The sequence below is a fragment of the Arvicanthis niloticus genome, chromosome 18, assembly GCF_011762505.2.
Source record: "Arvicanthis niloticus isolate mArvNil1 chromosome 18, mArvNil1.pat.X, whole genome shotgun sequence".
In the NCBI taxonomy this organism is placed as follows: Eukaryota; Metazoa; Chordata; class Mammalia; order Rodentia; family Muridae; genus Arvicanthis; species Arvicanthis niloticus.
In genome coordinates this window covers 42,427,122-42,452,761 of record NC_047675.1, presented here as the reverse complement: position 1 = coordinate 42,452,761, position 25,640 = coordinate 42,427,122, and the positions used below count along the sequence as shown (strand labels likewise).

Below are 25,640 nucleotides of genomic sequence, written 5' to 3'. Positions count from 1 at the left end.
GTAAGATTTGGGGTCAGTCAAGCTTCTTTCCTGGGGCTGGATGTGTGCTTTCATTCAGGGGAGTCTCTCAGACATTCAGAGCTCTGCAAACTCACCTCTGCCTGCAGATCATGAAGGAATTCCGGCGAGCACTGTGCAATGCGGCCACAGACGACAGCAAGCTACTGCTTCTCAGTGCCGTGGGCAGTGTGTTCTGCAGTGGCCTAGACTATTCCTACCTGATCGGCCGGCTGTCCAGTGACCGAAGAAAGGAGAGCACACGGATCGCAGAAGCCATCAGGTGGGTCCGGCCTCTCTTTAAAAGAACGCTTCGGGAGCTTGCCAGTGATGACCAAACTTTGCAAACGAAAGTACAGGCTGCCCAGTTATAAACGTATTTCAAACAATGTGGGATTTTATTTTTAGTGCAAGTATAGCCTTTGCAACATTTAGGACACCAGGACATACTTACATTTTAAAATTACTGTTGATGTATCTGAAATTTGACTCTCTTTGATGCCAGGGATCAAACCCAGGGTCTTGTACATGCTGGACAAGCGCTCTACCATTCAGATCCATTTCTGTCTCTGAACTATGGACATGAGCTGGCCAGCCTACATCTTGTCTGTTGCCCCAATGGCATGCTTTGCTCTGTAGGCTGCATTCCATGTCCACCTCCCCTTTTTTGGTTTAAAAAATTAGACATACCTATTTTTCTCATGAAGGCCTGCATTGGCAATACCCGTGATGCTTTCTGCTTTTCTGTGTCCTGGACCTGATGTGACTCAATTACGAGGGAGAGGGTGCAGATACTGTACAGCTGTGCATTGCTAGATATGGTGGGTGGAGATTGTTCCTCTCAGGGTCAAATGTGGGGGGTGTCTTAAATGGTGACACACAGGACAACTATCAGTAACCCTTTCAGGACACAGGATAATTGTCTCTCTGTTAGTCTATTGGTTGTTTTCTTTTCATGTGTGATGGTGCCCATGTATATGTGTGGGTACATATGTGTGCATGCAGAGGTCAGAGGTCAGCCTCAAATGTTCTTCCTCAGGTGCTGCTGCCATGTCCTTGTTTAAGATAGGGCCTCTCACTGGCCTGGTACTTGCCCAGCAGGCTAAACTGACTGGCCAGTGAGCCCCAGCGAACCTGTCACCACCTCCCCAGATCTGAGATTACAAGCACATGCCAATAAAACTCTACTTTTTTGGAAGGAAAAAAGTATGAATTGTGAGGATCAAACACAGATCCCCATGCTTGTAGCTAGCACTATTTTATTTTATTTTATTTTATTTTTTACCCACTGAGCTGTTTCCCTAGCCCCTCCCAATTATCGATAACAAAAGCAAATGAATGAATGAATGAATGAATGAACTCTCCAGCCAGGTCATTTAGCCGCTTGATGGTCATTCATGAAGCCTCTCCAGGAGAGACTTACTTGCTGGTGTGCCTTGCTCAAGGAAACAGAGGAGACACAGCTGAGTCACAGCCCTCGGTCTCAAGACCAGGGACATTTACTCCCTGTGGGGTCTCAGAACCTCAGGCTGCAGACTGTGGCTTGTTCAGGGTCTCACTATCCTGGGGAATTGGAGGATGCAGGGGATAGCGAGAAGATGTTCCTTTGTGTGAATTCCAGGTCCAACTTTGTGTGAAATGTTGCTCGGGAATGCCTGTGTGCTTCCCCATGCAGCATCCTCCCCAGGAGGGAACTAAGAAGCCTGGACCCATTCCCGCAGAGAGATGTTGATGTCAGTCCCCATCTTCAGGGTGCAGCCAGCTCCTGGCTGTGAACCTGCAGTTTCTGCTTTCCTTGATCTCAGCTGTGTCTTCTCAGCGCTGGCTCTGTATGAATTGAAAGAGCAGCAAGGGCCACTACAATGATTCCTTCTTTATCAACGGGGCCACCAGAGCATACCCAGGGACCGAAGAACCCATCTGTGACCCTAGAAAGCCTAGCTCACAGTCTGCCCCCGGATTTACTGATCCCAGTGCAGGTGCTTGTGGTATTTCTAGCCCCGGCAAACACTTAAGATCTAGCACAGGGTTCTCCTTCATGCAGGCAGAGCTAACTAGCACTTGAACCTCTTGTGCCACAGAGATAGAGCACTTCCTAATCTACTCAACCCAGGAAGCTGAGTTAATTCTTAATGTAACGGAGTCCAGCATCCTGAGAATCTGAGGCTGGCCATGAGAATAGGAAAAGGAGATGTGACAAAGACTCAAGTAGGGCAGCTGCCAGCCATGGAGCACCCAAGAAGGCTGGCACCATTAGCAGGTGAAGGGAAAGTGCCTGCCTCAGTACCCAGAGTGGAACAGGACCTTGGTGTTGGACTTCTTGTCTCCAAGTACACTACAGAGTAAACTTCTGTTGTTTGGAGCCGTGGTTTGTGGTCACTGTCATAGAAGCCTGATGTTCTCAAGGCATTGACACGCAGAATACTGCCGACTTTCTGGGCTCACATATCAGGTCACGTCCATCCCATCCTTCACTTGAGCATACACCAGTGTATGCACACGCATGCACACACACACACACACACACACACACAGAGTTATTACCTTTACGTTTGGGACTGCTGTTCTGCCAGCTGCAAGTTCTTAAACTGATCCTGACTGTGGAGGATGCTTCTGGAGATCTTTCTGAGGCTTCATTCAGATGACAGTTGCCGTGTGTGTCTGGTGCTCATAGACCCTGGACTGTCTGACATAGCTCTACCTGTCCTGACTCTGGTTAAAAGGGAATGGGCACCAGGGTCACAAGGGAAAGCAGTTGTTACAGGTGAAACAGAGATGTCCCTGGTGCCAGCATTTTGCTTGAGTTTTTTCTGGGCTAGAAGAATGCACCACCTACCACCATGAATCAGATGAGAGCTATACACAGAAACAGGCCTGATCATAGTCATCTGACCTATTATTCCTGCTGGGCACCTGCTACTCCTGCTGAATTTTCATTTAGCATCGTGAGTACCCGGCATTGGCCTTCCCGTTTTCATAGAGGGAGAGAAACAGATCTCTAGAGGCGAGACAGCTTGTCTAAGATCTGACTGTTAGGGACAGGGTTGAGATTTGACCTAAACTGTTAGACTCCTTTGATGTTCCACACCACTTTTCAGCATCCCATCTGCCTGGTCAGGCTACAGGTGCCGGGCTTGGGCTGAGCAGAGGGAGCTCTCTGCAAAAGACCAGAGTCAGTCTAGACGCTGGAGAAAATACAGAGCAGTCCTCTGAGCCCAGCTCTGCCACTGAAGTGGGATCAGATATCTGAGCCTCAGGTCTGTAATGCAATATCCTGTTGGTTGTTTGACTTCTGTATCCTCAGGGGCCCTGTGATAGAGATCTCACACCTGAGGTAAGAGAAAAAGGATGGGGGGGGGGAGGGTCCCACACATCACATTTACCTCAGGGAAGTAAAACTGGAGCAGCTAGTGCTGGAAGGCCAGGGCAGTAAGGGCTTCAAACCCATCACCTCTTCTTCAGGGTCCCTAATACCCACACACAGAACAAAAGTCTCTGGGTCATGAAGTGGAAGCCTCTGGAAAGGATGAGGCTTGCAGTAAGTTACTGAATGGTTTTGTACGAGGCATGAAAGCATCCGCAATAAAAGACCCACAGCACAGGGGCCAGGTTAATAGTCATGGACTTTCTGTAGCTGAGAGCATCTGATGAATATGGGGCAGTGTGTCAGGAAGGTTGTGTCCATGCCCTTGGTATCCTCAGAGAGAGTGTGGACTGAGAGGAAGGTATAGCCTGAGGAGTCTAAAAGTCTTGCTGTGTCTCAGATCCTAGATTTTAGATCTGTACAGAGGTTCTTAGAAATGGGAGGTCTGATAAAATCCACCCAGCTCTTGGCTCCCCTGGAGTATCCATAAGACTGCCAAATCCTTAACAGGCTCAGATTGCATTAGTAAAAGTAAGCTAGTGATCTAGCCTAAGACCCCAACCATGAGGGAAGAGACGACCCAGGAGATGGCCACTGCAAAACCAGTTGTTGGAGGTTGATGGTACTGGAGTTCTCTCTTTGAAGCAGGGCTAACAGTGACCACAGTGAATCTATCATCACAGTCAGTGTGACATGCAAAATGGGGTCAAAGCTGAGTGCTCCCTATATGGCTTACATAGATCTTAAGGTCCCCCCACCTTAACAGAGTATAAAACGATCTTTCCTACAGGAGAATCTGATTCCAGCGTATTGCTATTATTCTTGAATCTTCTGATAAATGCTAGGAGGGGAAACATTGTCAAAAGATGGTATTGACTCATTTCCATGTATTAGTTAAGCACTAGCTGATATAACAAATAAACTCCCAATATATAATGGTTTAGCAGGACCAGAAATTTACTTGTACATGGAAAAGTAAATAAGTGTACCATCCATCCCATGGCTGTCCTCCAAACAGTGGCTTAAGAATTCAGACCCTTCCATCCTGTGCTCCACTGGTGTCCTCATGTTCAGTTAGATGACGGGGCTTGGAGATTTGCATGGTGGGAGGTAGGAGGCTGTGCTCACTAGGAAGGGTTTATGTGTTCTACACTCATGGCCAGCCCTTGGTGACTTGGCCATAGCCAGTTACAAAGAAGCCCGAGAAATGTGGACTATTAGTAGATCAGGAAGAAGAGGTAACAGAGGCAGTTTTTGTATCTCTTCTAGGAGACAGCCTATTTCTTCAATGGCTGTTTATGGGGTGCTAATTTCAACATTGGTGGAAGCCAGGCAGTGCCACAGGAAGATCTGTGAGAGTCCCTTGGAGCTAAAAGGGGTAGAAAGATTAATAAAATATGCAGTCGGACTATCAGTGGGGTAGTTGCAAATTGCGATGGTGGTCTGTGAACATAACCGACAGGCGGGGTCAAGAGTGACAAGCAGAGCCCAGAGAGGTAAGCTAGGGCAGGCTGAGGCAGATCTTGGTAGTTCCTAGTCTGCCTTTCCAAGAACAATGAATGCTCACTTCACTAGACATCTTGTAACTTCTCTCCATTCCCAGATGAATTTTAACATCTTATAGATCTCGGATAGCAACTAGACGAAAGACAAAGCATTTAAAAGCAGCAGAAGTCATTTCTAGGGGCTGGAGGGATGGCTCGGCAATACATTACTTTCAGCTCTTCCAGGGGTTCTGAAGTCAATTCCTAGTGCCCATGTGAGGCAGCTCACAACCGTCTGTAACTTCACCTCCGTGGGATCTACTGCCCTCTTCTGGTATCCAAAGGCACTTGCACTCATATTGTGTACATACTCACACCAGCATGCGCACATACACACACACACACACACACACACAGAGTGACGGGGGAGGATAAATCATTCCTGGTAGCCCTGTTTTATAGTTAAATACACATACTATAACCTTGATGCAGAATGTCGGCAGAGTAAACATCACTCTGTTTCCTAGCTTTGAGTTTAGAAGCTTTCCAATGGGAGCCCAGCATCCTTCCCCAGTTTCAGTCAAGGCCCTCCTAGCGTTAGACCCTCATAAGCACCGTGGAACCAATCGTGATGACTCTGGCATCTCTGTAGGTAATTCAGAAGCAGACCATCTCAGGATTGGAAGGAATCTTAGGTGTCCCTAGGGCCTTCACCATCTGAAGCTTGAATTCCACTTTCAATATCACTCAAAGTGATCATCAAGCCAAAGGTCAGATTTCCTCTAAGAACAGTGAAGTCATTCCTCCCCAGCCTCTGCATCTTGGTCTGGGATGTTATGGTCATTTGTTCTCTCCTTGAGATGGAATTACCCTTGAGGGATACTTCTGAAGGGGACCTTCCTTTAGCTCTTGTGTAGAACTGCGGTGTATTTATCTTCTTTAATATATGTAAGTTTTCAGTATCTAGGGTGCCCAAATAATTTACTGTTAAGGTTGTGGGTTTTGAATTTAGAGGCAAGGTAAAGAGATCTATGTTGATATATCAGGCATGACTAGGTCAACAGGATGTGCACCCACCCCATTCATCCCCTCTGAGAACCTGGCAGCCCTGTGTTTCTATGAGTAGGGCATGTGGCCTGTGGTTGGCTTCCACCTGCTTCCAATGACCAGGAATTGTGCCGTGGCTCCTGGGAGAATCAGGGGAATCCACAGACCAGCAAATGTAAGCCATTAAAGATGGTCTTCTCTTTCTCCAGGGACTTTGTGAAGGCCTTCATCCAGTTTAAGAAGCCCATTGTGGTAGCCATTAACGGGCCAGCGTTGGGCCTGGGAGCCTCCATCCTACCCCTCTGTGACATCGTATGGGCCAGCGAGAAGGCCTGGTTTCAGACACCATACGCTACTATCCGACTCACCCCGGCTGGCTGTTCCTCCTACACCTTCCCCCAGATCCTGGGTGTGGCGCTGGTAAGCCTCCTGTTTCCTCCATAACTTCTCAGTCTGAGATGCATGTGCCTGGACCTCAGCAGGACCCTTTTTCTGAAGTTTGAACATGGCAATGTCCTATGAGTGAGACCCAGGTATCTGTTAGACCCCATGAATCTACTCTGGCATCTTCTGTTGTCCAAGAATTGCTGTGACTGAAGCCAGGCAGACCTCAGCCAGACTGAAAGGTCTTCAAGCTGTTGGTGTCTACGGGAGTAGCTGAGTTAAGATGACAGTGGTGATACCCACTTATTATTAACCTACTGTGTGCCAGGCACCATGCACACAGTGTCCTCTTTATTCCTTATTCCTTTCTGGCAAGGCTGTGTCTTTGGGAGAGCTGAGTGCTGCAACCAACAGCCACAGTTATCAGAGTCTAGCATGGTGATGGCAGGACAAGTCTAGTCACCATAGTGATGACAGGACATAGAGACCATGGGCTGTATGTGCTGTTACCCATGAACATGTGCGGCGGACCAAGGCTCTGATGAATAAGGAAGCTATCTAAAGGTGTACAGTGGGCTAAGGGATTTGCTCAGTTGGTCTCCAGGGCTTGTCTCATAAGCATGAGGACCTGAGTTCAATTCCGAGAACCCACATAAAAAAATCTTGATGGGGGCTGGAGAGGTGGCTCAGTGGTTAAGAGTACTGACTGCTCTTCCAGAGGTCCTGAGTTCAATTCCCAGCAACCACATAAAAAAGTCTTGGTGTGGTGGCAGATGCTTGTAATCTCAGGATAGGGGAGGCAGACAAACTTGGGGTTTGCCGGTCAGGCCTTAAACTACCTGGTGAGTTCTAAGCCAGTATGAGAAACACCCATCTCAAAAAAGAAGGTGATGGCACCTAAGGAATGACACCTGAGGTTATCCTTTATATGTGTACATATATACATCTGTGTATACACATGCACATACATGAAATGAACTAAATAAAGCCATGCGGTGCAATGGCTGTCCTAAGACAGCAGTTATCAACCTTATTGTATGCTATGCCCTTTAATACAGTTCCTCATGCTATGGTGACCCTCAACCATAAAATTGTTTTTGTTAACACTTCATCATGTTGCTCTTGTTGTGAATCATAATGTAAATAGCTGGCATGCATTTGCAATATCTGATCTATACCACCCCTATGAAAGGGTCACTCAGCCCCCGAAGGGCTCATGACCCACAGGCTGAGAACCATTGTCCTAGGGTTTGCATCTGTACGATTCACCACAGTCTGTGCTCTCCACCCAGCCTGTCACAATGCAGAAGTACAAATGAGGAGTGAGTCTCAGAGAAGCACAGACAAAGCTGGGTACACCTGGACCAGGCAGGTGTTAGAGGTAGCCTTGGCATGCAAGGTGGTGGGAAGAAGGTGGCATAGGTGACCAGGCTGACCTGAACCATGGGCCATACCTATCAGAGAAGATGCTGGGATGTCAGTGTAATGCAGGTTTCAAGGAGGCCTACATGGTGACTGCAAGAGGCACCCTACAAGCAGGTTATGCTGTAGGTTATGGGAGAGCCTATAATCTGCAGGGATAGCATAACCCAAGTGAAAGGGACAACCCTACAGCTGTAAGTCAGGAGTACACCGTCCAGTGCCCTCCTGCCCTGTCACATGGGTCTCTCGCTAACTGTTTCAGTTTCTGAACAGGCTACAAGGTACTTCTTAAAGATACTTATTATATAACCCACCTTTAAGCAAGTCCCGGTTATCCCAAGGCAGCCTGCACACTAGTACACTAGTGAACTCTGATGGCTTCTGTTCCTCTAGGTGCTCTGGAGTCCCCGGGCAGAGGGCTGCTCAGGGAGCTTTACACCCGGGTGGGGGTGGGGTGAGGTGTCCTAGCCTGCCTCAGCCATCACTGTGAGAGGTTGAATAGCCGTATCCTTTCTGATTTTTTTGTATCCTTGCTCCTCTTAAACTCAGTCCTACCAGCAGTAATAAAAACAGTGTCCCGTCATCATGACCTCTGAACCACACACCAGGTGTTGTTCTGGCGCCGTCTCCAATGATCCAGCCCCAGCTGGGAGCCCACAGCCATTGCTGCCAAATGCCTCTGGGATGGAGGAGATGCCTATGAGGTTTAAATGACTTGCCCTGAGCCTGAATCAGGACCAGACTTTATGTTGATATTTTCTTAGCTCTAGCTTGTGTTATTTGTTTTTAGTCATCCTTGTCAGTGACCCCTTGGCCTAACCAGCTGCCTGAGAAGTCCCTTCCTTGGGCCTCTAGATAAGAGCTATGTTTCTCTTCCAAGAGAACACTGGAAGGACACTGTTGGAGATGACTGGGAGACTCCCATGTACTCGGAGAGCCCACGTGCGTCCCGTCTGTGTAGTATCATATAGGTTCACAGTGTAGGTGCAGGCAGGTGTGTATCACAGTCACAGCCAGATGCCACTTTCCCCAGCTTCCTTTGAGGACACGGAAGATGGCCATTCTGTTCCCAGTGACTTCCTATCGCTAATCCTGTCCTGATTTAGGTATCACATCTTCTATGGAACAAACCAACAGGTGGGATTTAGAAGCAGTTTAGACTCGAGCCCCCTAGGATGTCTCGGGTGGCTCTTAGCCTCCCTGGTTGTGGCTCAAAGCTGGGAGGTGACACTTTCCCATTGACATGAGTCCCATGCCCCCACCCGTGTCAGCTGCTCCCCGTTTTTATGGCCATAAAAATGTTTAAGCTGTCTGGTATCATCTCTGCCTTCCCACCTGCGGTCTGTGACTCTAAAGGTGTATAGAAGGACATGTATTCTCAGCCAAATTCTGTCCCGGTGAAGAAGAGGGAGAGGAAGACACTCCAGGGTCCTGTATTCTCCTTCAAGTGTACACCTTGTCAAGGACCCCGTTCTTACACTTCACCACTTCCTCCAAAGAATCAAGTCAGGGACCAATCCATGAGCGTTCAGCTTTGAGGAACATGTAAAGCCCTGTAGCACTGCATATGACAGCTGCCTGTTTAGAAGCAGAGGGACTCCTTTGAAGAGTTGGGTGCAGAGGCAGCCCAGCCAAGGAAGGTGTGCTCCATCTGTCATAACTACATGGTGCCTGTTCCCAGAAACATTACCATGGGTAATGTTTCTCCATCTTGGTGTCATGATCTTTGGGTTTCTAACGCTGCAGTTAGTTTTGATTGGCATAGATATTGTTTTTAAACTTAATGTTTCTTCTGATAAATGTTTAAGCCTCCATCTTTCCATCTCTCTCCCCTCCTTCCCTGTCTCCGCGCCTTCCTTCTTCCCTCAGGAATCAATAGTCTTCTGAGAGGAGGAACTTGTCTCACATTTCAGCTTCTGAGAGGAGGGACTTGTCTCACATTTCAGCTGGAAAGTGCTAACATGTAGGTTAGATCATCTCCTCTTTCCTGGACCAGCCTTTGCAGGGCAGGCTATTCGCACTAAAATGAACGTTCAAGGCAGTGCATGCCCACCCAAGGTTCAGCCGCTGGCGGGGAGTACTGTCGGACTCACAGAACTTCAGCAAACCCATCGGTTTCTTATGACAGTTTAATAAAAGCTGTGACAGATGTATGCAGTTCATACAGTATCCGACCCTACATTCCAAGTCCAGCCAGAGAGCAGAGACACTCGCGCCCCGCTGGTCCAGGGCTCCCTAGAAGACATCGACAGAGCTCTGTGCCCTCAGCTCTCTCCTGCCTTTGCTCTTTCAGGCCAATGAAATGCTGTTCTGTGGGCGGAAACTCACTGCCCAAGAGGCGTGCAGCCGGGGCCTTGTGTCGCAGGTCTTCTGGCCCACCACCTTCAGCCAAGAGGTCATGCTACGGGTGAAGGAGATGGCATCTTGCAGTGCTGTGGTGAGTCCCTGTGTGGTCTCTTGTGCTTTCTTCATGAATAGACGATTTGCATGTGTGTGTTTACATGTGTGTATGTTTGTGTGTATGTGCATGTGTGTACATGTATATATATGTGTGTGTGTGTGTGTACATGTGTGTATATACATGTATGTGTGTATGTCTGTGTACATACATGTTTGTGTGTGTACTTATGTATGTATGTGTGTACATGTGTATACATATATATGTGTGTATGTGTGTTGGTGTGTGTATACATGTATGTGTATACATGTGTGTATGTGTGTACGTGTATGTGTGCATGCATATGTACGTATGTGTACGTGTGTGTGTGTATGTGTGCATGCATATGTACGTGTGTGTACGTGTGTGTACATGTGTGTGCATGTGAATGTGTGCAGGTGGAGTCCTGAGGCCAACTAGGAGTTTCTTTCTAAGTCACTTCTACCTTATTTCTTAAGACAAGACCTCTCACAAAACCTGTGGCTTGCCAATTTGCCTTGACTGGCTGGCCAGTGAGCTCCCAGGGAATCCTCCTGTCTCCACCTCCCCGGTGCTAGGATTGTAAATGTGCACCAGAACCCAGCATTTTACATAGGTTCTGGAGGATCAAACTCAGGTCCTAGTGTTTATGTGACAACTGAGTCATCCCTGCAGCCTCCTTGGGGACCTGCAGAGCCAGTGAAGGGTTTTCTGCAGTGTGGGATTTATTGCCTCTTGGTACAGAAAGCCTAAGTTAGAGGAAGAGGCCCAGAATATTGCATAGTCTCATCTATGCCCAATTAGAAGGGGCTCATAGGAAAGGTTCTACTCTGGAGCAGCAAGCATGGTGTTAAGAGGAAGTCCTGAACACCCACAGCATCACCAAAGCCACAGATCAAGGCATGGGACCAGCCCAAGATGAGAGACTAGAGCATGCTACCCTGTGTTTGATTTCTTCCGTCCAGCCTAGTGCTTGACACATCTAAATATCCCCTTTGGACTCTGAGAATTCAGTAAAGAGATAAGTCACACCTCCACCGAGGTGCCAGGGTTTAATTAAATGATATACTTTTTTCTTATGACATAAATTCTGAGTGAGCACAAGAGGGGACTCTCCTGTGGGGAGAGGGAAGACAGGCTAAAACACGGAGCCTCAGGGCCAGTTCCAGTGGGCCACAGACATTGGAGGGGAAGGTCCTGCTCTCTTGTCCTTAAGAAATGGAGTGCTGGTCTGGTCTGTGGGCCACACCCTTGACTTCACATGCCTTCTCCCTCTACAAGTATCCCACTTTGATACCCAGATTCTGGTGATGTGGGCGTTTGCTAAGCCTCTTCTCAGCAGTTATTTATTGTGTACCTACTGTGTGTGTGCACCCAACAGGAGTGATGATCACGATGGTCATGATAGTCTCCATATTGGTGGGTGCCTGTGCACTTGATATGAACCCTGTACCTTACCGATTCTGTGTAAATTCTCTTTAACTCATGGCTGGGTTAGTTAATCGCCCTCTTTCCCTGAGATTCTCTGTGTTTCAGCTCTAAAAATCTTGCCAGGAAACCTTATTATGTTCCTAATAAACAGGCATGGTTAACCACCTGAGGGTCAGCTTCACAGAGAGAGGCAGGGGGAGAGGAGAGTTCAAACAGGGTATGGGAGGCAGGAGGCAGGAAATCTAGGTGCCCATAGGCATCTGAACAGTGGCTGTGGCCAGTTTGCACAGGGGATGTCAGGACAGGCCTGAGCTGCCATGGGGAGTGTAGTTGGTTCTCTGGGAAAGGGAAGTACCCAGGTGAAGCAGCTGTTTCAAGAATAACCCAGGGACCAGTTTGTAGGAGCAGCCCACTTAGGAGAAACCTCTCCACCAGTACTGTGGACCCAGGAACTTTAGGTGACGTCCAGAGAGAGGAGTCTCCCTCAGAGTGAATGAAACCTGCAGCCTTTGGAGGTGGTGCCCTTAGGAGAGAAAGATTCCAGGATGAGAGGTGTATAGGCCCTCCCGTTACCCAGCAGCCTCAGTCCACGCTGGAGTGTAAGGTCCTTCTAGAAGGCTGAGCCCCTTGTGGTTTGGGTTTGGCTGTTTCAGAGGGCTTAGAACAATGAGAATCCTTGACCCCTGGGGAGGCATTGTCATGGTCTGGAGATCATCCAGATTGAAATTTCTTGTGGCACTGTTGAATGATTCAGCCCTGGGCCATGTTACCGTCTTAAGGTCCTTCATCTACAATGGGAGTTGAGGTGTGAACTAGAGATACTTGAAAGAGATCAGAAAAAAAATGTGTCCACAGAGCCTGTTCATCACGGTGCGGTTTTAATCCTACAGTTACTGTCGTTCAGTACTCATTCCTCTGTTATTAGTGTGATTACTCACTGCCATGTTACTCTGTCATCGCCCGTTGGTACTGTGGGTATCATGTTGATTTCTAAGTTTATGATTGTTCATAACCACAACTATTACAGTGCCTGCTGAAAATCGTTACTACGGTGCAGTGTTATCCATTTCTACAATTTATGCAGCTATTATTCACTGCCACGATTGTTACAGGCTGCTGTCATTCTTACAGTGATGATTGCTAACGGTTTTTGTTACCCACTGTTAATGGCTGAGCCTGAAAGAGGCGTGGCTATAGGTAGCATCCTGTGGATACTCCGATCAGCTTGTCACCTCATTCTGTGTTCATAGGGACCCTTGGGTTGTGTCTTCTTCCTGACAGGTCGTGCAAAGGGCTCTATTCATCCATGGGGCCGGGTCAAGAGAATGGTTTGCAAACTTGGTCATGAAACCCATAGGCAAATAGCACCAAGAGGCTATGGACTCAGCTCTGTGGGTAAAGTGCTTGGTGTGTAGGCATGGAGACCTGCGATTGATATTCCAGAAACTATATGCATAGAATATGTATATATGTATATGTACAGGTGAACAAGTGCTGGGAAGGCAAAGGCAGGTGGATCACAAGCTCAGCAGCTAACCAGTCTACCCTGCCTGTAAGCACTAGATTCAGTGAGAGACCCTGTCTCATAAAATAGATGAAGAGGTGTTGAGTCACTTGTACATCTACACACACACACACACACACACACACACAAGGTACCAATCATATGTCACCTTAGGCAAGGCTCCTGAGTACCATGCTTCTGTACCCCAGCCATGTCACGGTTAAAGGCTCAACACCTTGACCACCTGAAGCCCCTTAGGACAATGCTGTTAAGCAGACCTTTAAGACCCAGGCTCAAGATTAAGCCCCTCCCTGGCTGTGGATACTGCAGGGCCACCGAGATGGACCTCAGCCCCAGGCCGGCTAACCCAGCATGTGTTTCCTTCCAGGTTTTGGAGGAGTCCAAATGCCTGGTCCGAAGCTTCCTGAAGTCAGTGCTGGAAGACGTGAACGAGAAGGAGTGTCTCATGCTGAAGCAGCTCTGGAGCTCCTCCAAAGGCCTGGACTCCCTGTTCAGCTACCTGCAGGACAAAATCTATGAAGTCTGAAGGGCCCCAGCTCACCTGCCCCACTGCTCAAGGGTCTCTGACTTGCAGCCGGGCCCTGTGTGTGTTTCTACCATCGGAGCCCAGGGTCCACCCTAGCCAAGAGTTTGTCAGGGTGTGTCTTTACACCTACGGTTGTATCCATTCCTCGTGCCCTTCGGTTGTTCCTCATTGGTTTGATTTTGTGTAAAGGTGGGAAACGCAGCACCCTTGGCCTCCCTGTGCCCCTGTCCCAGCCAACCATAGAGCCTTCCAGGGGTCCATCTGCCCAGCGCTCTGCCAGACACTGTTTGTTGACCTTTCCCCCACTAGCTGAAACACTCCTTCCGTGGTCCAGAAGGGGAAGACCAACCTCCCTCCTCTTCCCAACTCAGGCTGTGTCTACACAGTGCCTGCAACCTGGAGATGAGGCCATCACAGTTCTCTGGTTATGTGATCTGGGACCAGGGGACAATCATCTTAGGGAATTCACAGACCAACGAGCGTGTGGTAAGCACTCGACTACATAGGCCCGGCTTCAGTCTTCTCTCCAATGCAACTCGGTGTGACTCTTAGGGCTTGGTCTTAAAACCCAACTGAGTGATTTACAAACCCAGATATTGTACATTTAGAAACGTTTTGTTAAATATATATTTTTAAAACAACGTAAGTGGAAATTCTGATAATTTATGTGTATTATATGTAAAGCTAGTTTTGCAAAAAAAAAAAAAAAAAAGAAATACCATGACTTACTAGGAAATTTTTTTCTTTATTCGGGTTTACTTTATTTATTTATTTTTGTTTATATATTATGAAGTTTATTGTTCACACAGATCTTATTTTCATACCACCCTGGACCAAATACTCTTCAAGGTGCACGCCGTTCGGTGCGTTCCTGCGGGGAGACACGTGGAAAGAGAGGAGATAAGGGATTAAAAGAGGCACAAACCTGTGTCAGACCCTCTGCTTGCCGCTCATGTGACCAAAATGCCAGTTCTCTAATCTTCGAGGACAAGTCATGGTGGCATTTTCTCTTTCAGTCTCTATCATTCAGGAGAATTGGAGGACTCTTGTGAGCCGCATCCCTAAACGAGTGATGTTAACAAGGGATGAGGAGCAGCCCATCTTTAGGATGATGTATTGCCTAGGATGACACATATATTTTGCTCTGGGATAAATAAGTGAACTTGGATTTTCAAGACCTTTCCTTCCATATGGACGCTAATGTCTCGGTTGGCCTTCTGGGGGTGTTGAGGAAGAGAACTCAGTTTCAGGAGTTCCTTTACGGTCCAAACCTGAATCTTTAATTTTTTTTTTTTTTTTTTTTTTTTAAGCTGGGAGAATACAAGGAAAGCCGTATCCAGCATGGAGGTCTCCTTGCCTCACTGGCCCTAGCCTACTGCCTCTAGTAGTTGTCAGTATGTCATCCAATTAAAGTCCTTGGATCTGCACAGAGGGAGAGTTTGGGTGTGAGTTGGGGAAGAGACAGGAAATGGAAGGGACTCATTGTGATTGGGACCTCAAACCTGTCTGAGATCATGTGCTCAGAGAAACTTAAACCATGGGGGGAGGAGGGGGCGGGGTGCCTGGCTAGTTCTAGATGGGGTACAGCCTTGACTGCTGTTCTTTATCTCCAGTTCCTTTTTTGAGTTTGCAACCTTTCTCAGCCCTTCCTTGGTGACAGCGGGGTACAGCGCAGAGTTGGCACAGCTTGTGGAGGGGAGGGGGGCTGCAGAAGTAGAGATGGTTCTTTGGCTGCCCGTGAATGGGGATAGCTGCCCCAGTCACAGGCGGAAGGAATGCATGGCCCTAAGCTTTGAATGAAGCAGGCAGCTGAATGTTCGTATGTGAATTAGTGAAGTGGCCCTCTACACAGTGGCTCCCCCCATGCACTTGGCCTCCTCGTGGGCCTTAGAATGACGTTGCTTTGCTCTGTAGAAATGCTTTAGAGCTCAGAAGGGCTCGGGAAGAAAAGAATTTTACTTTTCTATTCTCCTCCAGCCTCTTTCACCTTGGCCATGAGGAGCCTGAGAGTACAGTCACCTTTGTTTAGTCACAGGAAAATGGAATTGAAGCATGTGGCCCCCTGGAGTCCCTGTCATTGAGCTGTGGGCTGGGGTGTAGAGAGTTAATGCAGAATACCTGAGCCTGTTGCTGTCCCTTCTCCATTGGATGAGCTCCATGTACACTTCCCCCACACCCGTAAGACAGCTCTCGCCCTTTACATGTCTGAGTAATAAGTCTTTACTGTTGCTGCCTCCTCTATAGGAACTTCCCAGCCCCACGCTTTCTGTTTAGCTTCCGATCAAGCCATAGGGGAAGCAAGTTGTCAGGATTCTTTCTGGAACTAGAAGGGGGTGTTTAGAAATCCCTGTTGTTAGAGTTCATCTTTGATGCCCGTTGACACAACCAGATATGCTTTCTTTTCAGGCGTTTGATGAGCACCAGATTCTGGGACCCTCAATGACTGAGGTTTAAGTTAGAACCCACACTGCTTGTTTTTAAAGACTGTGTTCTGTCTGTTTGAAGGGGGTAGCTCTGCCACATGGGCACAAGTCATTTGGTCAACCTACTGGGCTGTCTGAACCACCGGGAGTTGGTATTTTCAGGCTGGCTGTTTGGGTAGTGTGGAGTTGAAATTGATGACCTACATCCAGCATATTGGGCTGAGATGGAGCGTACCCGTTCAGTGGTTGTGTCCAGGTTAGCCTAAAAGCTTTATTGAGGTAGGGTGCTGGCTCCTATCCTTTATTTTGTACCCCAGTGTCCTTTGTCCTCCCATGAGGTCCTTCTGTTTCTCTTGTTACCTTCCTAGTTCCTTTCCACACCACACTTTCCTAGGACCCGAGTACTTCTTTGAAGAACTGTAGATGGTCTTTGCAGGCCTGGCTTATGTATTCCTTTTGTATTTGAAAGGACAGGGGTGAGAGGTAGAGGCTTCCTCTTCTGAATCACGGTTCCCTCTAGCAAGTCATTTGGGACTCTCCTCTGTTTACCACAACCTTGGTGGCGGCAACTCCCATACGATACAGCTGGGGTTAACTGCTCCAATCCCAGGCTACTATTGAAGAGTTATGGTTAAGATGGCCAGGCCACCTCAGCACTGGGAAGCCACCCCCTAATGTGGGTGTTCTTTTCAGGTGACCCTGTACTGCGTAGAAGTCAAGTGTGAAGGAAACAGGATGCTGAGAAGGTGGGGACTACTCTCAGGAAATAGGGAAAGGAGGTAAAATCTTATTCTGTGGCATAAATCAAACTGGGAAATGTCCTCTCAGAATCGGGAAAAGATGATTTCCCTGTGTGATGTCCAACCTGAGGATGAGAAAATAATGACAGGAGACTTTGGACAAGACAATTGTATCTCTAAGTCCCTCTTTTACAAATAGCCTTGACAGAACGCTGAATCGTATCTCTCACTACTAACTGCTGGTTTCAAAATCCTCTTAAAAGATTTATGAAAGAAATTTTTTTTAATTTGAATTTAGTCCTATCCACACACTTTTTCAATCTAGTTTCTTTAGAAGGGTTTTTTTTTTTTTAAATATATATATATAAAATAGAGACATCCACAAATCTTCCTATGGGGACGTTTAGAAGGAAGGCTTGCTTCTCTCCTATGTTTCTGTATTAAGATACTTAGATCTGTTGTATGTATGAGTCAAGATACCCTCACTAATATACACAGTATTTAAGACTCCAAATGAGATTTCTTAAGTATTTTATTTTATTCTCTGTAAATGGTTTTGTAAAATCTTGGAAATTTACACTTTGGTTTTGTAGATATATCTTTGGGGGGCGGGGTTGTCTTGCATGTGTGTTTTTTGTTGTAGCTAAGTGTCACATTGTCCCTCAGGTTTTAGTTGAAATGCTTATAGACTTTAATACAGTAAATATATTTTCAGAATATAAACTTTTATATTTCTGTGGTAAGTTAGGACATGCGTTTTAGGCAATCTTTTCCATTAATACCACTTCTTCCTTCAGAAAAAAAAAATATATCTCATATTGGTTTGGTGCCAATGTTTTGGGGTTTTTTGGTTTTTAATTTCTTTATTTAAAATCAGATAGTCTTATATTATTAAGAAATCAAGACAATTTTCTTTTTCTCTAGAAGTCATTGTGTTTGAAATCTAATTTGAAAATGTATTGAATTTGTGAATAAGCCTTACCATTAGGTTCAATAATATTTCTGACCTTTCAAAACTATGAGTGTAGTTCAAGAACCCCCTCCCCACCCCCATAAATTCTCACTGTGTGGCAGTTGATGGAGTTCGGAAAAGAGCCTTAAGCTTGTTTCAAAAAATAATAATAATAATTAATTAATTAAAAGGGTAATACGGGTTGTTTCCTCCATGTAAGCCATGTTGGTGGATTCAGTGCAGTCTGTAAGTCACACATGGCTAATCTGAAGAGAGTGGTGGGAGGAGCTGATGGTGGCAGGGACCAGGTGGATTCCTCAGCGAGGGTAGGACTGGACCGAGGGTAGGTTTTCTGAGACACTTTCATTCTAGTAGTATGGTTGAGGGCTACTGTTGTCAGGGAGGGGACCCCAGCTTCCTTGTGGGTGACTTGAAAATGAAATGCAACTAAAGTCCGTGCTCTCTGAGAGATGTCAACAAAGTTTACATAAGAGTCTTGCTGTGTAGACAATCTGGAGTCAGTTTCTCTTCCATCATCGGCATCACCATGTGTCCTTGGTGTTTCTGTGAGGAAGTGAGTGTCAAGCCATACTAGAGTGGAGTGTAGCCGGATGAAGGTCCTGTAGCTGCAGAGAGGGAGCAGCAGGTGATCCGGTTAGTCCAGGGCTGTTTTAGTGGCACAGAAATAGATTCTTGAAATAAAGTCTCAAAAGTCAAGTTATGATGTCTTTTGGCAGGTGGTACTCCAACCGTCACCAGCTGATTCTCCTTACCAACCCTTGAAATAGAATCTTTCGTTTAGGGCTACATGGCTTAGCATGCGGTTCAGCTCTCGGAAGTGTCTAAAGTCACTTTCTCAGCCTCTGGGATTAAGATTGGCATGTGTCAGTCAGAGGACCTGATGTCTGGAGTTAAGCTTCAGCCTTACGTCTCTGGGTTTGCCTCACCCCAACATCTAGTCTGATGTGGGGAGCTTCTCGTCTCCTGGATGTTCAGAGGGTGATTGTTGACTCCGGGAAGTTCAGAGGGTGCAGAGTTCTCCATCCGGTCTTTAACTTGCCGTTGTGCCATTAGTCCCAGCTTGAAGTTCTTTTCTAATGTCTACGTTAACAAGATTGTGAAAAATAATTGCCTTTCATAAAAAACCAAGGACCAAAGATTTCATTATTCCAACCGAGCATGAGTTTCATAAGGTGTAGGCACATCTGGGTCCAGATGTGTGAGCTTCATGGCACAGAAAAACCCTTGCCACCCCCAAACTCATGCTCCTCCCTGACTGGCCATTGCAAAGAAGTTGCATATCTCTTGAAAAGGCTCTGAAGGAAGAGTTTCTGAGATGGAAATTTAGTACCTCAGGTGGGTGTTTCTGATGTATAGCCTCATGTTTTTATTTGCCCCATTATAAAGTGGAGGTCAGGGAACCCTCCGGGTATCTTAAACCACAGTTAACTTTTCCATTTGCACGTGGGCCTCCAGCTGAAGTTTTGCAGTTAGGTCTTCAGTGGTACATCCTGTGACTGCCAGATGTCCATCTCTTTAGTTCCTCATCACGCCATCCCACTTCCTGCTTGGTAGAGCAAGAATGTTCCCTGGGGTGCCCCGACCAGGGGTTGCCCCATTTTCATCCCCACTCATGATGATGTTAATGGCCTCTTAACTAATCCAGAAGACTGATATTAAAGAAGTGGCATTCTACTGGTAAGGCTTATTACTAAACTTCTGATACTGAAGCAGGCTACCAAAAACATATCCAGCTCACCCTGGAAGTGTCTGGGTTGGATCACGGACGTAGTGAACACGCCAAAATCCATGGATACCTTTGCAGGTTAGGTTTGCTCATTTTCCTTTTTGCCAGATTTTCACAGGAAGGTCTTTAGTTCTGGATCCTTGTAAGTATGAGTCCTTCATAGCATTATATGCAGGTATAGCTGGTCCATTCTCCACGCTGTAAATATTTTCCCCAAACTGGGTGCAGTACTGAGGGTAATAATCTTCTGATTTATCAAATGCTGACTGTCTGGAGCAAATCGTCCGCTCTTTGTGAATGGTCCTGTAACGTATATGAACATATTTCTGGGTGCCTTAGAAGTTGTATTTTTCATGTGTGCTAATATGCAGTATTTATACATTGTGAGAAGCTGCTTTGAATAAAAAGATTGAAACTTTGTCTCTGTTTGTTTGTGTCCCTCCCACCCCTATCCCTTTGCTTATCCATCTGTAGACTTCACAAAATGGGTTCTGTGGTTTCAAAGTAGAGAAGTTTCTGGGGCCTTGGAAGTTGTGACAGGGTTGTTGGCATCCCTGGCTCCTCCATCCAGGTCTGGCCTGAAGTTTCTGTTTTAGAGTTTAGAGTTTAGAGGAAATCTCCTGTATAGAGGGATAACCTTTAGATGCCAGAGGACCTTAGAATGGAGGTGACTTTTTCTCAGGGAGCAGACGTCACATTATCTCTTCCTTGGCACGCCCACCATGCTTTATACTATCATGGTCCCCATCCTCAGGAGATAAATACCCACAGAACTCAGTCTTACACAGCTCTTGCTGCCTTGCATGGTCAACAGTGATGTCTGTCACTGTGGATAAAGTTTTTCCATACCCAGAGTCTTGTTGCTTTGTTTATTACAGCATGACTCTGGGAAGAGGCAAATGTAAGGGGTCTCTCCAGAGCATGGTCTCACACATGGGGGAAGGGTGCATAAAAGAGGTAGTTTCAGAAGTCTTCAAGGATTTTGTGATAATGGAATTCTGGGAAAGAGATTTATATAAGACCATTTACCTGCCCATCTCTCTATGCACCCGCTCTTTATCCATTTATCTGTTTACCCACCCTTCCATTTGTACATCTGTCAATCCATTCATCCATCCATCCATCTACCCATCCATCCATTCATCTTCATATCTGTCCATCCATCCACTTACCCAACTGTTTATTCTACTGTCCAGCTGTCTGTAATCCATTAATCGTTCATTCAGCGTTCATTGCAGCTCCCTAGACAGAGCCCCACACACCTGCTCTGTGTAGGGAGCCGCACAGGTAATGAGTAGGTGACTCAGATCCTCTGTCCTGAAATATCACCATGGTGTAGAGAGGGAGCACACGAACATACTTGGAGCCAAGAAGGATTCAGATTCCATGATGTTGCCTTTTAGTGTGAGCATGTTAGCCAGCCTGGGGTTATCAGAATGCCTCTGAAGCTGTTTTCCCCTTCCCTTTGCTTTGGTGTCCCCTCTTCATGGCGACCACCATTGGTCTGGGTGCCGATTTTCTCTCAGTTCCCAATACTATTAATGATAAGAGATCAAGATCAAACCCGGACAGTTCTGTGTTTTCAACTTTGTTTTCCTGCTGGAGAATGATGAGAACTTGTGGAAGTTTTGTAAGAAAACTTGGTGGCCCAGACTGTCTCTTGGGTTACTTTGATGTGATATTTTATGGAAACAGCTCCTTTCCCTAACAGAAGACAAGAGAATACTGCAGCTGTACCTCCCTCCCCAGGCACACATATCACCTGGAAGATGACGGGCACAGCAAATAAGCAGAGATCAGACTATTAAAGCCCCTTTCTTCTGAGATAAGGCCTCATGTATCCCAGGCAGGCTTCAGACTTGCTGTGTAGGCCAGGATGCCCTTGTCTTTATACCTTCCAAATGCTGTGTTACAGACATGCACCATCATACCTTTATGCAGAGCTGGGGACTGAACCTGGGGCTTCCTGCTTGCAAAGGAAACAGTCTAGCAACTAATCTATAGTTCCTGCCCCTGTAAAAGCAACTTTTGTTGCCTTTTGGGGGTCATTTAGGTATGCTTAATGAGAGAGCAGTCCTCTGATCCTTGATGAAGTCCTGATGGGCGTCAAGCACCTTCTGGTCCAATGGGTGATAGCTCTACAGTCACAAACACAGACTCAGATGCCATCAGTGATAACCACAATGCATTTTAGATGCATTACTCCCAACTTATTCAAGATTAAGACTTCTCTCACTATCACTGATTGGCCCCTGATGTGTCATCTAGTTGAATGGGGATAGAAGGAAAGATTTTGCAAGCTGAACTGGCAATGTGCTTGGATGGGTGTTTTCTTCTTTGAACCTTAGAGATGTTTATGTCATATTCTCTTAGAGAATTTTATGGAGTTTTAGACTAGACAGTCCTTGGAATTGCCAGGTGGACTGTGTTATTAACCCCCATTCCTCATCAGCCCTGTATTGGTAGTCTGTCCACTACAAACTTTTTCAATTAAATGATCTTCACAAGATGAGAGGAAAGACTCTCCCAGTCTCTCCCTCTCCCCTATTTTCCTCCCTGACCCCCACCTTCTTCTCCAGCTGTGTATGTGTTCTGTAGTTCTTGTTAGAGAAATCCTCTTAATACCCCTTCCAACGATGCTGGGTACACAAGCACAACTAGAATCCATCAGGCTCTTGCAAGCAGTGATTTCTACATGTGGATGGGTCTCCTGTAAGAGACACCTTGGAAGGCTTTGGAGATTAATGAGGATTTGAACTTTCACTTCAAGTGAGTCAGAAACCCTGGAAGGCTCAGGAAGGTTTGGCCTGGACTGGCTTGTGGTTTTATAGATTTTCTCCTTGACAAAAAGCAGAAAGGCAGAAGGGCAGAAGGAAGGACAGCAGTAGGAGCGTTTGGGTGGCCTTTCTGCACCCCTGAGGGAGTTTTGAATCAAGGATTTACAGGCAGGTTGGTTGTGGAGAGAGAGAGAAAGTGAGCTTGAGCAGTGAAGAGTTAGAACAGCCCCCAACCAAGACAGGGAACACTCCAGGACTTTGTGGTGGTGGTGGTGGGGTTATACAAAGAGCTGAGTGATACTGTCAGGAGCTCAGCTGATCCTGGCCACGCAGGCACTGGGTATGTGGTCCTGCTTAGCCCAAGGGCAGCAATGCTGCTGGTACTAGGAAGATAAAGGAGAGAAAGACAGGCACACAGATAGAAGCACACACACAGAGGCACATACCATATCCACAGATGTGCACAGATATGCATATGTGTGTGATATATAGGTATTTAATACATGTGGCATTAACATGTGAAACTAAATTGCATGTAATATATGAAACAGCTGTTAGCATATAGTAATTTTAAATCATTAAATGCCATTTAAATATGAGATCCATATATGTGACTACAAATATATTCAGAACAGTTGCTAGCATCTAGTTACTGTTTAATGATTTAATGAAGTTTTCATATATATATATATATATATATATATATATATATATATATATATATTTGAGATCTTACCTATATACCACATATAAATTTAGTTATATATATCATTATATTGTAGTTTTATGACAGTTATTAGTATAGTCACTATGTAATAACTTAGTGCCACTTACATATAAATATGGGGGGGCCTTATGTATATGAGATTTATGTAAATTTATGCAAGATCTATTTAAATGAGAAACGGGCATGTACACATGAGATTTCATCTATATATAAAATGTTTAAAACACTTGTTGGCACATGGTCACTCTTTGGAGATTAAGTGAGCCTTATATATGCATATATTACATTATTTTAAACAAAATAGCATTGGCTAAAAAAACATGAACACACACACGTGCAAATATCCTTGGAACTTGGTACTGTGTTTCCAATTACTTACGCTGGCAAGTATCTGGGTAGGGATGGGGCACGTAGGTGGGAACTTAGCAAAAGTGGTTTTGTGAGCCACATGTAGGTCTTGAACAGAGCCTGAGAAATCCAGAGCCAAGCCTGGGCACCGGTAAAGCTTTCCTGAGCTCACAGAGAAGTCTCTGCTTGCATCCACTGAGTGTTGCTCCCCAGACAAGTTCCTTATCTATGCATCTGGGACATCTCACCTCCTTTATGGGTCTTCCGTCTCCCTTGTCTGTATGAAGGGTCCCTACTCCCTCTCTCGGGACGCCTCGTGTCAATGAATGTATGTGTGCTCTGGTGTATCTTCCTGGGGAGTTTCCATAAAGCATCCTGGCCAGAAGCTTCCAAATGCTGAGGCTCCAAACATACTTGGTTTTTCTCCACTGTCCTTCCCTGGAGGCACACAAGTGGTGGCATTGGCCAAAGGGTAGTCTAGGCATGTCCCTAAACTGGCCCTGGAGCTGAGTCAAGAGACAGTCTCACCTAGATCCGTTAGCCAAGAACCAGAATCCAGGAACCAAGTGCACGGGGAGCAAAGGCTACCCTGGGCTCAGCAGGCCAGAAGGTAAGGCTGAGTCCAGATACTAGGATAGGGTCACTGCCATGGTGCCCAAGGGTGGGGATGGGAGGCTTTGGGGACAAGGTTGTCAGAAGAGCCTCTGTATACACAAATCAATGATGCTTTAGCCCCACCCCCACCCCCTAGGGTTGTTGATTTGCAGCAGTTGTGGGGAGATTTGGTTAAGACAGGCAGCTACAGAGAGCATAGTCAAGAGTGTTAGGGTCTTGGGTTTTACTGAGAAGGACATCTTTTGGTGTAAGACAGTCTTGTTTTAAGATTCCCTAATTTGGTTTTGTCAGATGTCACAAGTGAGGCTGGAGAGAGGATGTAGAAGTTAAGTACCTGTCCTGCCCTTGCAGGTTCAGTTCTCAGCACCAACATTGGCTGGCTCACAGTCACTTATACCTGCAGCTCAAGCCAATGGCCTCCAACGGCTCCGGAACTCATGTGCATAATACCTATATAGAGACACACATGCATGTGCATAATTAAAAATAAAAAGCAACAGGATCTGGTTATGTCAGTTAACTTCACCAGTCTGCAGCATGGGCATAAGCTTCCTGGAGCTGCAGCTAGGAGCAGACCCTCCACTGTATCTACCACAGGCTACTTTGAGCCACCTGAAGAAAATGCTTAGAAGGGGGTCTGACCCATAGGAAGTATCCTTTATGTCTTAATTTCCTGACATCCACTGTTAGTATCTTTTCCTTAAAAACAGTAGAAAAGTGGCTATGGAATGGGGAAAGAGGGCTGGGGTAAAGCTGAAAGGCAGGGAGTTTCTGAAATTGTGTCTTCAGGGACTGACATCCACACTGGTGTAATTCAATAGTGCCGGGAGACCCAAACCATAGGGAAATCCCCTAGGCAGATGGTGACTTGTGTAGGGTGTAACTTAATAACCTCCCAGATTAAGAAGGTTATTAAAGCAATGGTTTATAGTGGTAAGATAAGTGGCCAGGGTCTGCACATGCAGAGAAACGCACATATATGTGCCATTAACAGGGTACGGACCACTGAATAAGAGCAGGGTCTCTCGGCGCTTGCTTCTGTGCTACTGTTGTGGGACATAGGCTATGCCTAGACACATGGCAAATCTATGACGTCAGCAGCAGGAGACCTGATGAGCTCTAGCTTCGTGGCATGTAACGTGCCCCAGGTGCCACCTGTGCAAACACACTTGTTTACACTCTCATTTGCAAAGACAAAGAGACAAGGCTGGCTGCTCTCTGAGTCATTTTGATGGTAACAAACAATGCTTACCAAAGGGTGACATTCAGACAGGAAATAGATCTTTAGTTTAGGATTTCTTCCTTTTTTATTTCTTTTTTTCCCACCTCCTCTTATCCTCCTCTCCTCCCCTCTCCTCTGCCCGTTTCCTCATTTCCTCCTCTTCCCCCTCTCCTCCTCCCCACTTCCTTCTTTTCCTCCTCTCTTCCTCCCCACTTTCTCCTCCTTCCCATCTCCTCCTCCCATCTCTCTTCCTCCTCCCTACTCCCTTCCTCCTTCTCCTCTTCTCCTCCCCACTCCCTCCTCCTTCCCTGCACCTCCTCTTTCCCATCTCCTCCTCCCATCTCTCCTCCTCCTCCCTACTCCCTTCCTCCTTCTCCTCTTCTCCTCCTCCCCACTCCCTCCTCCTTCTCCTCATTTTCCCAGCCTCCCTGATTGTGGTTTCTTCTCTCTTTTCTTTCCTCCTGATCCCTCACATCCTTAATCATGTAATCAT

The 25,640-nt window shown here is 46.4% G+C and overlaps 1 protein-coding gene and 1 long non-coding RNA gene across 2 annotated transcripts in view; one reads left to right on the top strand and one right to left on the bottom strand.

The window, feature by feature from the left end:
- Cdyl2 (chromodomain Y like 2) overlaps nt 1–14,312 on the top strand; it is a 163,742-nt gene extending 149,430 nt beyond the window's left edge. The window contains exons 4-7 of the mRNA XM_034522602.3: nt 108–280; nt 6,102–6,312; nt 9,992–10,135; nt 13,438–14,312. Coding sequence (XP_034378493.1) covers nt 108–280; nt 6,102–6,312; nt 9,992–10,135; nt 13,438–13,596 — 687 coding nt within the window. The 3' untranslated portion in view covers nt 13,597–14,312. The remainder of the gene's footprint in view (nt 1–107; nt 281–6,101; nt 6,313–9,991; nt 10,136–13,437) is intronic.
- LOC143434900 (uncharacterized) lies at nt 1,240–3,093 on the bottom strand. The gene is made up of 2 exons (XR_013104754.1): nt 2,542–3,093; nt 1,240–1,824 (listed from the first exon to the last, which is right to left on the bottom strand). It is a non-coding gene; the product is annotated as an uncharacterized LOC143434900 (long non-coding RNA).
- Nucleotides 14,313–25,640: the final 11,328 nt, after the last annotated feature.